Source organism: Rhipicephalus microplus, chromosome X, assembly GCF_043290135.1.
Source record: "Rhipicephalus microplus isolate Deutch F79 chromosome X, USDA_Rmic, whole genome shotgun sequence".
Lineage (NCBI taxonomy): Eukaryota > Metazoa > Arthropoda > Arachnida > Ixodida > Ixodidae > Rhipicephalus > Rhipicephalus microplus.
Window position 1 is genome coordinate 267,925,117 of NC_134710.1, and position 16,061 is coordinate 267,941,177.

Below are 16,061 nucleotides of genomic sequence, written 5' to 3' on the forward strand. Positions count from 1 at the left end.
CCTCCCGGAGCCACCAGCGTTGCAACACCGCCGACATCGCAGTCGTGCCAGAACTCTCTTCGACTTCTCGCATCCGATCGTCGGGGACACAACGCTGCCGGTCATCACACGTATGCCTTCACCTGTTTATATCTTCGAACTTTCTACTCCGTCGTTCTATTGTTATTAGTTTGTGTAGTTTGTAATAGTTCTCTCTCGTAAGCTGATTTATTGTTTCTGTTATATATTTCTTTAGTTATATCAAGTGTCGATGTACCTTTTTAGTTGTATTGAAGTGTTGTATTCGATCCCGTCTTGCTGCAATATCACTAGAGTAAAGTTTGTTTTGTTTTCCCACGTCTCTGATCTCTTCACTGTCTCTGCTTGCGTACGGAACGAACCAACCTGCTGTCATTCCCGTCGCCGACTTCGCGCTGGCGACGCTAGAGTGGCAGCTTGTAACAAAACTGGCGTCCGCGAGACAGGACGTTCCGTACAAAGAGTAAGACAGTGAGGGGTGAACGAGAACCGTGCGGACAGCGTGGTGATAGAGCCGCACAGTTGAAGCGGTTGCATCCTGCAATGATTACGCTGTTTTTATAGTGACAGCTGCAGCATGGAGTGTATGGATTTTGATAAGTGGATCGCGCACGGTAAACAGTTAGGCCTCGAGGGCGCCGAACTGAGACAATGTGTTAAGGAGCAGCAGGAACAGGCGCTGGCGTTAGCCAGAGAAGAGCGGGCACGGGCCCGAGAGAAAAGGGAAAAAGAAAGGGAGAGAGAGCGCGAAGAAAGGGCGAAAGAACGAGAAGCGGCAAGGGAAGAAAGAGAGAGAGCGCGCAAAGAAAGGGCGAAAGAACGAGAAGCGGCAAGGGAAGCCGGAGAACGGGAAGTGCAGTTACTGCAATTAAAGATTCGCCTCATCGAGGGTAGCAGGGTTAGCCGATCCAGCAGTGAGCACGGCGATGCCGGCGAGAAACTGTCATTTGAGCGAGACACATGGTGTCAAGGGCTACTCACAGTTCTGCCTTGCGAGGCAAATGAAGCTGTTGCGCGACGCAGTCAGCAGAACGCGAACAACGAGGTAGTTAAGGCAGAGATGTTCCGGACGTTCGGAACTTCGGTCTCGACAAAAGAAGAGCAGCTCAGACAAGAGTCTGAAAGAAAGCGCGAAACAGAAAGACAGCAGTCTGAAAGCGAGGCGCATCGGAAAGCGCTGGACGTTAAAGTGTGGCAGGAAACGCCAGAACCAGAAATCGCGCTAGAAAAGGGCCCGCATATTCTCGAATGCCTCCATATAAATGATGTAGAGAACGAGGCCTTGGCCGGTCTCGAGGTAGAGACAGTATCAAAAAACGGTCCTAGCGAGGATGAGGTGTGTGCCAGCAGCCCTAATGGACTCAGTAAGAAGCTGGAAACCATCCTCATGCCTCGAGAGGACGTCTCGAGATCGTCACATGCAGATAGGGTTAGCACAGTGGCTAAACACAGCGAGAACGCGACGCTTCAGGAATGCAGCGATGCCATCGGAGAGGGCCCAGTTAATGGTTTCATCAGCATTGACAAAGATAATTTGGCCCAACAGTCCGTCGTGACGAAGAGTTCGAAAAGCGCTAGCGGGAGGGAAGACCTAGCACTAGCTCCAACGAGCTTCCCGACTTCTGAGGTCACGACACGACATGATGATGGCATCGAGAGAAAAGAGGCAAGCAAACATCGCGGAAAAACTAAGAAGCCAAAGCGTTTGGCTCTGCGTAAGCCTAGGACTAGTTCCACCCCGTCGCCAGAAAGACGAAGGGGTAGGCATTCAATCAGTTTTAGGAAACGTCAATGGTGGCGTTCAGCCTGGCACAAGCGGCGAGCCAGCTTTGGAGGAGGAAAGGGAGGTGCATCACCCAAACGAAAGGCGCGTTTTAGTTCGACAACTTCAGGAAGGCGACCTTGTCCGAAGGGTCAACGTCGAAAGATCACAAAAGCTAAAAACCGCGTCGGGGCGAACACAAAGGGACAGTGGCACCAGTTTTCCCCCTGTTTCTGGCGTCCCTTTCAAATTCCTGAGGGGAACAGGCCAAAGTGGAAAATGAGGTGTGACGGCAGTGCACTGCTTAGAGTTGTGCATTTTGTATCCTCTGGCGTGTTCGAAAAAACCGCCGGGACCGCGACCCCATCGGGTGCGATTCAGGCGAATCTATTGCAGAAAAGGGGGCACGGTCAGTTGAGTAATTGTTGCACGCGCGTACTAAGTATAATTATTCAGGGCAACATTGGAGATTCATGTTTGAGTCGTTTTAAATTTGTATAGGTTACAAGATTTGATGTAAAGTTTTCAAAAGGAAAACCGCCGAGCCAAAAGCTGAAAGTTAGCATCGAATTAGTTTAATCATGAGTGCGAAAATTTGCATAAGGTAAAAACCGAGAAAATGTGTCACTTTTCTAGTTTTTTTTCAAAGGTTCATCGTACGCCTTCACGGCCATGGGGATGTGGCATGAATGAGCAATTGAGGAAGATGTTAGCATAAACCAAATGATTTCGTAAATTGATTAAGATTGGCGTGACACGGTACAGTTGTCGTTGCGCGCATTGAGAATTGAGGTCTATGAGCATGTTATTTTTTTTTCCTTCCGTCGGTTGTTTTCTGTTTGTATGTACGTATTTCATTGTATAAGAAGTGTATTTTGAGTTATTTTCTTGTTGCTTGGTGCATTGGTTGTTTTTACTTGCTGTGATGCACATTGAAGGATTGCACTACAGTTGAGGAGCGCACCTGTTCCGTTTTATTTTGTAGTATACATTCGGGCAGTGTATTCTGTATTGATGGCTGCCGTACACGGCTATTTCCTCTTCTTGTTTGTATGGCGCATTGATATTGTTGCGTGTAAATGAAGCTGGTACTCTAACCATTGTTTGTTTTTCCTTTTGTTGTTACTTTGATGCACTCTGCCTATGTATGTTGTGTATGAGAGGGACAGTCCTCATGCCTCCCTTGTTGGGGGTGTTTTGTTCCTTGTTGTCGAAAAAAATTCCCCTCCGTGTGAACAAATGTTATGAATAACATTCTGAAAGTGGGGGGCAATGTCACGGACGGCTATTTTCGGCGACACCGCGTCACGGCAATTAACGGGCGCCGTACTCCCCGACTGACCGTGAGAAACGGCGGCACATGAAAGGGAACCGATAAGTGCAAAATGGGGGTGCTCTCCTTAGAACGTCGCCGCCGACAGTTAATCCTTTTGTAACCGTGGCGACGTCTGCAAGGTCGTAGAAGGCCGCGGTATACCCTGTACAAGGATTAGACTACAAGACGCCCGGCTGAGAGCTAAGTGGTTGACCGTTCCCACGGAAAAAAGCGTGGGAAACGCTCTGGTGGCCAAGCCGTATGACAACAACCCGACAGGTTGTCACTCTCGCTAGTTGCGGGCCCTCTCCCTATTAAAAAGGGGTGGGGTCAAAATATTTTTGGGGCGGAGTTTCCCCTCAATTAAACGCGCATGATTGGACCCAGGTAGAGGTCTCTTGTCCCCAAGGAAAAGAGCGAGGAGACACGAGGGGGATTTAAGCGCAGGTATTTGCCCTGCTAGGCAGACTAGTCGCTGACCAAGATGGTGTAGAAACAGATCAACAAGCATCTCTTCTAGAAGTTTTTAGTGTGGCTCTGTATCGGCTGGCCACCTAAACTTAGCCGTTCGTCTAGTTGTGACGCGATATTAACGTCTGCAACGTAGACATCGGGACTTCGCCTCGAGTTAGCTCAACCTGCTCGAAGTCACCTGCAAGCACTAGCCTCCCGGAGCCACCAGCGTTGCAACACCGCCGACATCGCAGTCGTGCCAGAACTCTCTTCGACTTCTCGCATCCGATCGTCGGGGACACAACGCTGCCGGTCATCACACGTATGCCTTCACCTGTTTATATCTTCGAACTTTCTACTCCGTCGTTCTATTGTTATTAGTTTGTGTAGTTTGTAATAGTTCTCTCTCGTAAGCTGATTTATTGTTTCTGTTATATATTTCTTTAGTTATATCAAGTGTCGATGTACCTTTTTAGTTGTATTGAAGTGTTGTATTCGATCCCGTCTTGCTGCAATATCACTAGAGTAAAGTTTGTTTTGTTTTCCCACGTCTCTGATCTCTTCACTGTCTCTGCTTGCGTACGGAACGAACCAACCTGCTGTCATTCCCGTCGCCGACTTCGCGCTGGCGACGCTAGAGTGGCAGCTTGTAACATATATATATATATATATATATATATATATATATATATATATATATATATATATATATATATATATATATATATATATATATATATATATATATATATATATATATATATAAGGTAAAGAAGTGTATACCTAAGGGCTCGTTTTTCCGTGTTTTGACACAATATTAATGCGATCTAACAGACAGTAATGCCAATGAATGTACAGGGGAAGTTATTAGAACCAATGGAATGTAAATAAGAAAGAAAAGTGGATGAAAAAATAACCAGCCGTGAGCAGGAAACGATATATATATACAAACGCACAGCTGCGTAATATGTGGGGCACAACATGAATAGAAAGGCTCATTCGTTGCAATTGGCTAACGTTGTCAATATGCAAAGTAGGTTAAGTGAGGATTTTGACGGGTATTTCTGGAGCTGATATGAATTGGGCGGTTGCAGAGCAGTTGAGCATGGCGTAGGTAATGTTCCTCGGGGAAGGAGTCTGATATTAATTAGCCGCGTGATTATGATGGACGAGCACCGCCTTGGCAAGGTGTTAATAGAGATCGACTGCGGCAAAAAAAGAGCGACGGAGTTGGCTTAGAAAAAAAAAAGGGGGGGGGGGGGGAGTGGTGTGTGTGAAGAAAACAAGGACTCCTCGGCGCTGGTGCTGTGAGACAAAAGAAAGGCTTTACGCAGTGACAGTTCATAGCAGCAGCAATTCGAACAATTATGGTGACTGGTAAAGAAGAACAAGAAACGTATGCGATATTCCCCTTTTCCCATTACCGTCGTCCCGCCCACACTTTTCACCTTTCATGTCCATTTCGTTTTATAAGTATAGCGTCGACACAGAGGTGCATGTTGATGAAATATGATGGAAACAATGACATACTTTCACTAAAGGTGAGTGTGGTAACAAAATGCGAGTCAATTATGCTTGAATCATGGCGGAGTTTCTCGGTCTTTACATTTTATCTATTCAGGAAGACCAACATTGCCGGACACACACGATACAACGGAAGTATCCGCTCAACGCATTACCTTAGCGTTCAAGAAAGGAGAAACTTTTTTATAGCGTTGTGTCACCGTATAGCTTATTACGGTTCCTGCTCCTTGGTATCTATGACATCGGAAAAGACGTTATTTGCACGAAAATAAACCTTATTTTCCACCGATTTTGTATTAATCTATTTAAAGTATTCTCACAGGTGAACCATTCGAGCTGAAAATCCGCCACAACATAATGAAAAGGAAACAAAGGGCTTCCTTCGTTGTTTTTCGTGGTTCGTCGCTGTTGATCCACTAAACGAATCAAAATTCAAATTTCATACACCTCAAACCCAGTCATCTCAAGCAAATCAACAGAACGCTTCAAATTATTGTGAAACGCGCCATGCCCCTGGCGCGTACTTTCTTGCCCACTTTAATTAATAACGGTGAGCTGTGCCTGCATCACAAAAAAATTGTGGGCTATTGAATTGCTCCAGTTAGGAAGAATCTAACAATTGTAAACTACGCCCCTTTTTCGTCGAAGTTTATTGTCTTTGTTTTGTTCTTTCGCCCCCCTTCCTTTTTTTAATGGTACCATCCAACCATCACTTAATGTCTATCGTAGTCACCAATAGCCTGTTCAAGCGACCTTCTTGCGTGACAAGCCTTTGCTAATTTGTTGAACTTACCATTCAGGGCACTCAAAGCGCCGCGCGTTAGGCGGCAATCAGGGGGTATTTTCTGAACGTTGCGTCTTTTAAACAAACCCTGAAAAAAAAAATTAACCGGCGTTATCTTACCGCAACTTGAAAATTTTGTTATTTCTGGATAAGAGCTACAAGTCTTGTATTGAATTTTTTCTCTGGAGTCAGTATTTAAAACGCTTATTATGTAATCTTTGTTAATTACCATGTTTGGCGGATCAAAAAAAAAATTATTCTGACGTGCTACATACATCTAAGAACAATACTGCGCTAGCTAGAGACGCGTAGCAGTCACTTTCAATTTTTATTGCTTGGTGCTTTTTAGCTGAAACACCCTGTATATATTCAGGTAACATTTCCGTAACGGCGTGCTTTATTATTAGTAGTATCATTCAGATATCCAATCTGCAATCTAAGAGAGCGACATGGCATAACCAAAATTTTTTCTCGAGGGTGGAGGGGGGAGACGTTTCGATTTTCTCTCAGCTAAACCAGTCGAAAGCGCATTTCTTCATGCTCACTTCATGCGCACTTACAAGTTCGGTGCTATATACACATCCACGGTTCGCTCCTCCGGAAAGCAAGGTCGTAAAAAGTGGGCGAGCGCTTAAAACTCCGGCTTACTCTCGGCGCTGCAACGAAAAAGGTATACGCAGACAAGCTTCACCTTCGCAGACGAAGGCGTATTGACAACTCTATACGTGTGCATGCTCGCGGTGGAGAGAAAGGCCGGGTTGTGCGGCCGCTGTTCCGCGTCTGCGCCCGTGGTAATACACGGCTGCCTGGAGGCTTCCTGCCAACACAGTCGAGGGCACCAGCAGCCCCCGAGATGCGCAGCTGTCGGTCACCCGCCGAAAGCTGCGCCTCTTCCGGGTGCCGTCGTCTCGAAACGGCCGCGCACTGACGGAACGCAACGAGTGGCCCCGACGGCTTGCTGACCGCTGCTGCCCTGCCGTTCTGGCGCCGCGATTCCTTCCAACGCGTGCCGCATCGGTGCGCCGCATTGAGTCGTTCACATCGATGCTCGTTCGGTGCGCGACAAATGAGATGTTTGCCGAGCTGCGCCAACTTGGGCGCAGGTGACCCACAACGAACGCTGTGTGCCCGTCTGTGTGCGCGAGTATGTGGGATCCCATAACTTGTCTGCTGCTTCCAAGCTGACCTTGTTGTTGACGATCGCATCCTGTCTAAAGCTCATATTACTCAGAGCCGCTTCCTCTTCATCAATGGCGTATGACGCCTTGCCGGGCGAACACACCCAGCCGCGCGCTTCAAGACCGCCGTCTCGTTTGTAATTAACTATACGTAAAGACATGCGCGTCCGGCAATCTACCCTTTCATAATGCCACCATCGCCGTCATCTGGGGTAGTCGTACGTATCCGGACGCTGCACATATCGGAAGAAGCTGCAGGGTCGGATACGCTGTATATTCCGTTCTCCCGTATTTGCAGTAAAATTGTAATCCTATATATGTTGCACATGCGGCGCGTGTCTATTACTGGCAGTTTCGGGATCGAAATCTAGAGATAAATCCTTATTATCACATTGAAGCTCAGAAAAAATTGGAGTCATTCCAAGTGCTATACTGGGGATTGTGGAAAGGCTCTAAGTGCAAGACAATTGTCGGCGATTGACCACTAAAGAAGGTGATTGGGAAAGTATAAAAACATAAAAAACGTGGCGAGAATTTTTCGCGCCAGCATAATTTTTCAACCAGTAAGGCTAGCAGTCAAAGGGTATACTGCTATGTGGTGTTTAACGTCCCAAAAGCACCATATGATTATGAGAGACGCCGTAGTGAAAGGCTCCGGAAATTTCGACCACCTGGGGTTCTTGCACTCAAATCTGAGCACACGGGCTTACATTTCCGTCTCCATCGGAAATGAAGCCACCGCAGCCGGGATTTGATCCCGCTACCTGCGGGTCAGCAGCTGAGTACCTTAGCCACTAAACCACTGCGGCGGGGCAACAGTCAAAGGATAAGATAACGCAAAAATATCGCTTTCTGCTGGGCCTTCCATATTGAACTATAATGCAGCGTTGCTGTAAATCGTATTCAAGCAAGCGCGAACGCGTTACGTGAGGAAATAAGTGTCCTCGATCACTGCACGTGCTTCGTACACGCTATTGGGTTTCTGTGATATACGATATGCGATAGGTTAACGCACATTATTTGCTTAGTTTAATGTATGCGTATACGCTATATCTGCGTTATTTGTTAGACATAGCAACACTTGGGGTTTCCGTGTCAGCCTATAAATTGTCGTAATGGCTACGCGGTCGCTGTTGTTGATCACCAGCAACTGTTTATGATCTTTCGTTCCTTCTGAAGTCACGTGGAACAATATTTTATGACTGTAGAACGCGTCCAACTTATGAGGTTGTTCGGTGCTCCTGTCTGACAAGATGCGTCGGTGAAAAAGTGTTGCGATAAGCACTAACGAATTATCTTTTTTATAGTATTTATTATAATGCGTATTTGGAATTACAGCATTGACGTATAGTTATACACTCACCAAGCGACAGTAATCGCACAACTACTGCACAAACATTTAAATACGTAAATATATACTGAGCAAGTCCAAAAAAAAAAGAAGAAAAGTTATTCGAAAGGTTAAATTAGAAGAGCACCTCATGAAGATGGGGTGCCAGTCTGGTTTGAAGTCAAGTTCTTCAGAAATGTCTTTAACTGAAGGGCCATACGCACGAAAGGCATACTTGAAGCAGTCGTTGGTTGGGCATCACGGTCTTGCATGCGCGTTTTTCACAGGCTGCGCAGTCTCATAAGAAAGAGGATACCAAAAGGCACTTCATCAAGACATGTTCAGAAAAGGCGACGTATAGTATGTGAATTAATGTTAAAATCTTTTTTAATGGTTTGTCGAAGGATGTTTTAAAACAGAATGGCATCTTAGCAGCTAATAAAGCATTGTTCTATTTTCTCTGGTACATCGCAGAGACGGCAATTAACCGAAGAATAAATATACCTTTCTTTTGAAACCATGGTTTTCTCGACAGCGTATCTGTATGAAGCTATAAAAGAAGATTTTAGTTTCAGGAGAAGTATACATTTTCCGGACTCGTTTTCGTACATACTGTTCTGGAAGGTTGAAATATAATGAGTAGTGAACTGGAGGTAGAAGAAGCATGGATAACAAATCTTTATAGAGCTTTCTGCGCGATAATGTGTATAAGTATGCCCCGCCGCGGTGGTCTAGTGGCTAAGGTACTCGGCTGCTGACCCGCAGGTCGCGGGTTCGAATCCCGGCTGCGGCGGCTGCATTTCCGATGGAGGCGGAAATGGTGTAGGCCCGTGTGCTCAGATTTGGGTGCACGTTAAAGAACCCCAGGTGGTCGAAATTTCCGGAGCCCTCCACTTCGGCGTCTCTCATAATCATATGGTGGTTTTGGGACGTTAAACCCCACATATCAATCAATGTGTATAAGTATTCTATAGAAACATTGGACTTTGAGAAACCGGACAGTGATCAGAACTTCCTGCATAGAGCCGCAGAAACACGGGCGTACAGAGAAATCTGAAGAAACAATGAAGTAAGGTAAGGTATTAACAAATGTAATCTACAAGAAGGATCGAATTATGGGATGAGAATTGTCGCAAAAGAAAAAGAAAAACCTTGAAACTCTTTGCCACATATATAGATCAACTAATTAACCCCTGCCCTCCATTCCTCACTGGCCTGTGTCCGTGACGACACAAAGATGACACACGACACGTGTTTGTGACGACACAGACACACTTCGTGTCCCTCTTGTCTCTGTGGCGTCGTTTTGTTCTCACGCTATGCTGTATGTAAGATCGAGCGCAGTGAATACGTTACAATACATTGTAACGATTTGTAGCTAAAAATGTATTGCATGCTTAAGCTCTCCCAAAGATAGAAGGCGATGTGGAACAGATGTCTGGGCTTGTCGCTAATACGCATCTATAGTGGCACACCAAATATACGTTGATGGACGACGAGTCTAATTGATTTATGCGAACTTGTCTGGCGTACTACCCCATGATCCAAATATAATCCTTAACTCTTACATGAGTTTAAAGGAGCTCCTTATACAATGCCGAGTTTAGCTATTGTTGACATTCTCGACACTTCGTTTGTCCGAACAAAAGAAAGCTACGTCTTCTGTATAGGCCAATAAGCCGCGGTGCTCGCATATCGAAGTAGGCGAAATTCTGGAGGCCCATGTACTTAGGCACATGCAGGTGCCTGTTGCATAACCCTATAGAGGTACACAATTTCTGAAACCCTTGACTGTGGAGTGCCTCATAATCTTATCTACGAACTGACCAGTGTTCTGTGCGTTGCAAAAAAAAAAAAGAACTGCAAGTAAGTACGTTACTCATTATACAAAAGAAGGGACGCGTTATCACCTATACGCTACCTAATGAAAAATGTAACAAATTATTATTACTGAAAAAAAAAGCAACAGGCGTTACCTCTGCCGCCATTCTGCAATCATAAGCTTTCATTAATGTGCCTGTACTGCAGGAACCCAGGTTAAAAAAATTTTAAATAGAAATTTATATTTCTCGTAGAAATTTTAACCCAAACAAATATTATATTCAAAATGCTCATTTAACAATAAATATTTGTACGCAATATGACATTCAATATGACATCCATGCAATATGACATCCATGCTCCCCACAAAGAAAGCATCACTGAACTGTGGATGTCAGATGCGCAAACATTTTTTTTTTTGTAATAGTGGAGAAATGCTGTAGTAGCCTATATTCAATGAAAAAATATCAGTGAATAAACACTTTTTTTTTCATTCCAACCTGCATAGCTACTGCGAAAAATTGCGAGCGTTTATGTGAGGGTTTTCAAGACCAGCCTCGCTCCCTCAGGAGTTGAATAACCAAGAACGTATATCTGCCGTTGCAGAGAGGAAGCGAAATTTGTTGATTGAGATGTCTTATTAGCTTTGTAGCAAGTATATTATGCAGCAACCGCAATAAAATGTCACATATACAGATGTTATCTAAAAAGTTTCCTTCACTATACAACTTCCAAACAATGTTACTCTACTATTTGTTGCGCATACGTTTAGTGCCCAACATCCTAACGGTCACACTTGTGTGCCACACAGCCGTGAGCATTTGGGAACGGCACGTGAGAAAATTGGTGTCTCCTTGTTAACCGCGGTGGATTTTTTTCCCCTCGTAAATTGTGCAGTTAAAACGAAAACTAAGTTCCTTCCTGGGCTGGAGGTTGGTAGGTGGATTGGATATAAACACTAAATCAAATATAAAATATCCCTCCCTCCTCCTACAGAGAGTCGGCGCGTCTTCCAAAATTTGTACCCACGATTTCCACCAGCCAAAGTGGTCCGTGCGTGCCTTCTTAGTCCATGCCTGGCCGGCCGACAGCAGTCCGACGCTGCGACAACAAAATTTGTCATTGTGAAATCTAAGAAAATGACACCCACAAGATCAGGAAATAACGAGTAACGTGACACCACATGCTACCGAAAAAAAATGGTAACGCACGTACGCTACCCGTTACAATTCCGAAATTGTAACGACTGCGTTAAGAAATTGCCGAAAGATGTAACATATTGCCGGTAACTGCGTTACTTGTAACGTGTTACCGCCAACACTGGTTTTGGCACGTGAAACCTCATATATATTATTAGCACGTGCACCCACACCTTGACACGTCGCACCATCACATAATACAATATGGCTGAATCCATAATGTTGTATAAATATACTGGCCAGCAGATGGACACGACAGTCGCACGGCCTGAAAAAGACCAAAAAAGGTCAATGAACGATACATCTTTGAGCGCTGTGCTTCGAGGAACCGATGCACTGCCGGCCTAGTTGGCGTCTGTATAGATACGCAGTAACCTACTGCCAGGACAGTATATCGTGCTATCCTTATCTACATCTGATGGCCTCCTTCCAACCCACTCCTTCACTCTCCATGATGGTATGCATCTGCGTCACTTCCAGGTTACTTTCGTAATCCTCAGATACGAAGAGGGTGTATTAAGGAAAAGGGACGCCGTGGCATTACACGAGGTTTGCTATCGCTCGCCTTTGTGTGCGACGTGCGTGCACTGTGAGCAGTTGGTCAACCAGTATCTCATGCGTGCCTCATGAACACAGTTTGCAGATGTAAGATTCCAAACTTTGTAGGATAGTGCGCTCATGAATTTCGCGAAAGATCTGCTTTTTTTTATATGGAAGGCTTAGCCAACGCATCCTCTATAGAGGGGGCGCTGGCTTAGCAAATCTATCGGTGCGCGTCGTTAAACCGCCTCGCTTGATGTGTGGGCGCCAGCCTATAGCAGGACCGACACCGGGCCGTGCACCGTATGTAAAGTACTAAACTTTGCATACTTTGTATAAATGTCCAGCTCCTTGAGTCTGCAAATGTCTCACAGGCGTTCTTTTTTTTTAACATTTATTTCGTCCCATATCAAAATGGGACTGCCGGGGCAGTGAATACAACCTGCGCCATAGTACGCATAATATTATTTATTCATTTGCGATAATTCACGGCAGTGCATTGTGTGTAGCTATTTGCCTATATATCACGACACAAATAGTAAATACAGCTATAGTAGCGAGAACGATTATCGCACACGATATATATATATATATATATATATATATATATATATATATATATATAAAAGGATCGCTACTGCCCTCGGGCGTGTCTCTCACTGGCGGCTTCTTCACGTTCTGTTTTCCTTGATGCATGCGTGTGCCTCGCCGCATAGCGCCTCTCGTGTCTCGGGTTTTCCCGGCGGTCAGTTTAGTTTTCCTCGCATTCGTCTCTGTCGGGCCAGCGTGCCTGTAAACAAACGAAACCCTACACAAGCTGTCTCCGCTCTGCGCCTCGATCTGAGTCCTTCCGTCGAGACTATTGAAGGAGCGAGAAAGAAAAGCCATTCAAGTAATACATGGCTCCCCGATCTCAAAACAGGAAAGCGATATGGCGTGCGCCGGATGCTCGACTGACTGCGACTCGTTTTAGGTCACTGGGAGAGCCGTGCACGCAGCCTTCTTCCAGCGCGCCTGATGATGCCTGACGCTGATAAGGCGACGTTTATACCATAGCGCGTACACGAGACATACGCGTGTGATTTTTTTTTTCTCGGGCGCATAAGTATACGCATACATTTCATTGAGTTCCTGGAGTATTACATATACAAACGCGGAAGAGTCCTCCACTCAGGCACCACCGCCTTGATCGCTCTGTACTGTGCTATCGCGACAGCATATCCACGCGGCGTCTCTCTCTCGCTCTGCGTGGCATCGCCAATATACGTTCGAAGCGTTCATACGACGATAGAAAAGCACCGCACAAATTGTCAAAATAAAGAGCGGCAGTTCCAGCAAAGTGGCTAATAACGGGTGTAACGGGCACCGCAGTCCCTGATTTGGATCTTACAATGGCGCGTATGACGTATGGCGCTCTCGCCGAGCGATTCGCCGCTTGCGTCTGCGAGCGTGTTTTTCTATACTTGAAGCCTCACTGCGGCGCCTGCAACACATACAGCTGAATGTCGTTAGCGTTCATGTTCGCGCACTTGCGTAGTGGTCCGTCATTAGCAAGTTGCGGTCTTTTTCTTCGTCCGATGTCCTTTTAACTTCGCACACAACGTTGTGGGCGCGCTTTCTATAAGGGCGTGCCTGTGCGAAAGGAAATCGCGAAAGCACCCAGGAGTTCTCTTTTTACTTATTCGTTTCGCTGTCGGTCCCTACGTGGGAGACGCCCGCTGCGCACTAAGCGCGTCATGCAGGACTGAAGTAAAGTTTTTTTTTTTTTTCATTCCATTTGCGGCTTTGTTTGCGCCTATAGAAGCTAGACAAGTGTGACCTCTACGTTTAGAACGAGAAGGCTAGAACGGGTTGAAAAAAAATCGCGAGGATGCGCGCGTTTCGTGAGCACACTTGTCTACTTATCCCGCAACTTTACTGCACTTCGGTGAATTCCCGTTTCAGTGTTTGCGCCGACTCATTAGCGCCGAAATCGCGTCTCGTGGCAACACAGCCGCAGTGCAGGCGAACGCTTTTCGACAAGGTCGCGCAACAATTTGCCGCGATTGTGTGCGCGCATGCATGAGCGCCGCTATTGCAGCGCATTATCTCAAACTGCGCGCACTGTAATTTTTTTGCCCACCAGCTTAATCACTGTCATTGTCCACCGCGCGCTCCTCTCGCAAGTCTGCACCGCGGCTACTATATATCCTAACGCAAACTATACTGTATACCAGAAAGCACATATAGTGACTCAAGGAACAGGCTCATTTAGACGTCTACTTGCGCAAAGGAACGCGCTGGCACGGCGCACGTTACCAACGGTGGATACGCGAAATGCACAGGTGGTCGGTTCAGCTTTCGCCATACCGCTACCGAGGTCGCAATCACGACAAGTTGCTATAGAGAGATTCGCATTGTCGCCACGGCCATTAAAGAACATCTAGCGTCATTCGTGTTATTTCTTTGCTTCTCAGCTTCTCACTCATACGTTTGTTCGTTGTTCTTTTCTTTTTCCTTCTTGCTTGAAACTTGTGCCCAACTAACGTGCACGCTTGTCAGCAGCGCGGAAACACCCCGCAAACGATGACACAAAAGACCGGACGAGTGTATACCAAGGGCGTGCAGAAGGAGCCCCCCTCAAGCTACACGACCACTCCCCCCAAAGCCACACCACTGCCCCCCCCCCTTCTTCCGCCGTGATGCAACACGGAGTTACATACCCAAAACATAAATGCTGGTTGATTGATTGATATGTGGGGTTTAACGTCCCAAAACCACCATATGATTATGAAAGACGCCGTAGTGGAGGGCTCCGGAAATTTTGACCACCTGGGGTTCTTTAACGTGCGCCCAAATCTGAGCACACGGGCCTACAACATTTCCGCCTCCATCGGAAATGCAGCCGCCGCAGCCGGGATTTGATCCCGCGACCTGCGGATCAGCAGCCGAGTACCTATAGCCACTAGACCACCGCGGCGGGGCCAAAACAAAATGCCACCGACAGCCATGGCAGCATGCAGGGCTCATAATAACGGAACTTATACATTTTAAAGAGATAGATTTTGTATCATCGAGGAAGCGGAGCACGTACCTCAAAGAAGTGCAACTCGTCAGGCTCTAGATGACTGCCAAGAAAACGGATGTCACTGCAAAATAAAAATAATAATACAAAGTGGTATTGTTTGAGAAACACGTTGTTCTTCCCAATCTTGCACGCCTCTGCAATATCACGCGTACGCGCTGCTAGTGGTGCTCCATAAAGAACAAACGCTAGGCGCACTCTCGATAATCGCAAGATGTGAAGAGCTATTCACAATGCCCACGGCCTATAGGTGGCGCGCTGAGCAATCCAAGATGACTGCGGAAGGATGATCAACCCGTGAACTCGCACAAGAAAAGATAGAATGCACGGATGTACTCTCCGTGGCGCTTTCACCGGATGAACTCTTGATCGTCAAATGAATGTATATCGAACCAAAGTACTTTCCGAACCGACATAAACTGCTGAATGTTCGCTACCTCATTTCTTGTCGCAGTGCAAAGGGGGGGGGGGGGGGTCAGCTGATCGACCGTGTATCAACGATGCTTTGCGTAATCCTGTGCGTGCTACAGAAAACTGCGCGAACCAGAATTCACGTATGAACTGAACGGCTCTCCGAGATCATTTGTGCCGAGCCTGTCTGGTGCTTTTCCGGAGTAGTAGATCTCTAGCGAATAGCGCACCGTCGCGGCTGCAGAGGAACGAATGTTCAGTGTAGCGATGGTTTGCAAACATATTGTGTCGTTACTTGCGCTGTAAGCATCAAGTAGCTGCTTCTTCAACGAAACACAAGCATTAAACTCCCCATGAAGTATCACTTCTGTCACAGGCATGATCAGACTAACAGTGCGCAATTCCCTGCACTCGGATGTGGCAGGTTCCATCAGCGCGATCGAAACAGGTATATCGAAACGAAAACACGCGTACGTTTTTCGCAACGTCAAAATTGCGAAAGTTCGTCGAACAACAACTGATCATTCTTGAGAAGACGCATCTGAATTCCGCTAGGCGGCGCGACAGTCTACGAACATTGCGAATACGGGCAGCTCTTAAAGAAAGAAAAGAAACACGGAATCAACATGTTCACGTAACCGAACGTATATGCATGCTGTCAC

At 46.3% G+C, this 16,061-nt stretch overlaps 2 protein-coding genes across 5 annotated transcripts in view; one reads left to right on the forward strand and one right to left on the reverse strand.

Annotated features, from left to right (window-relative positions):
• The window catches only part of ko (Stork-head domain-containing protein knockout), a 370,856-nt gene that overhangs the window by 122,230 nt on the left and 232,565 nt on the right, over nucleotides 1-16,061 (forward strand). The gene's annotated exons all lie outside the window — the stretch shown is intronic.
• The window catches only part of LOC142776105 (uncharacterized), a 48,139-nt gene that overhangs the window by 31,616 nt on the left and 462 nt on the right, over nucleotides 1-16,061 (reverse strand). Inside the window, exons 2-4 of one of the 4 annotated variants that reach the window (XR_012887309.1) lie at nucleotides 14,998-15,052; nucleotides 11,215-11,286; nucleotides 5,866-5,944 (exon numbers count right to left, since the gene is read on the reverse strand). Coding sequence is in view for 1 of the 4 variants with exons in the window: in XM_075879082.1 (XP_075735197.1) it covers nucleotides 11,215-11,286 (72 nt within the window). In the remaining 3 variants the exon portion in view is untranslated. The remainder of the gene's footprint in view (nucleotides 1-5,865; nucleotides 5,945-11,214; nucleotides 11,287-14,997; nucleotides 15,053-16,061) is intronic. The other 3 variants (XR_012887311.1, XR_012887310.1, XM_075879082.1) reach the window with 3 other exon arrangements.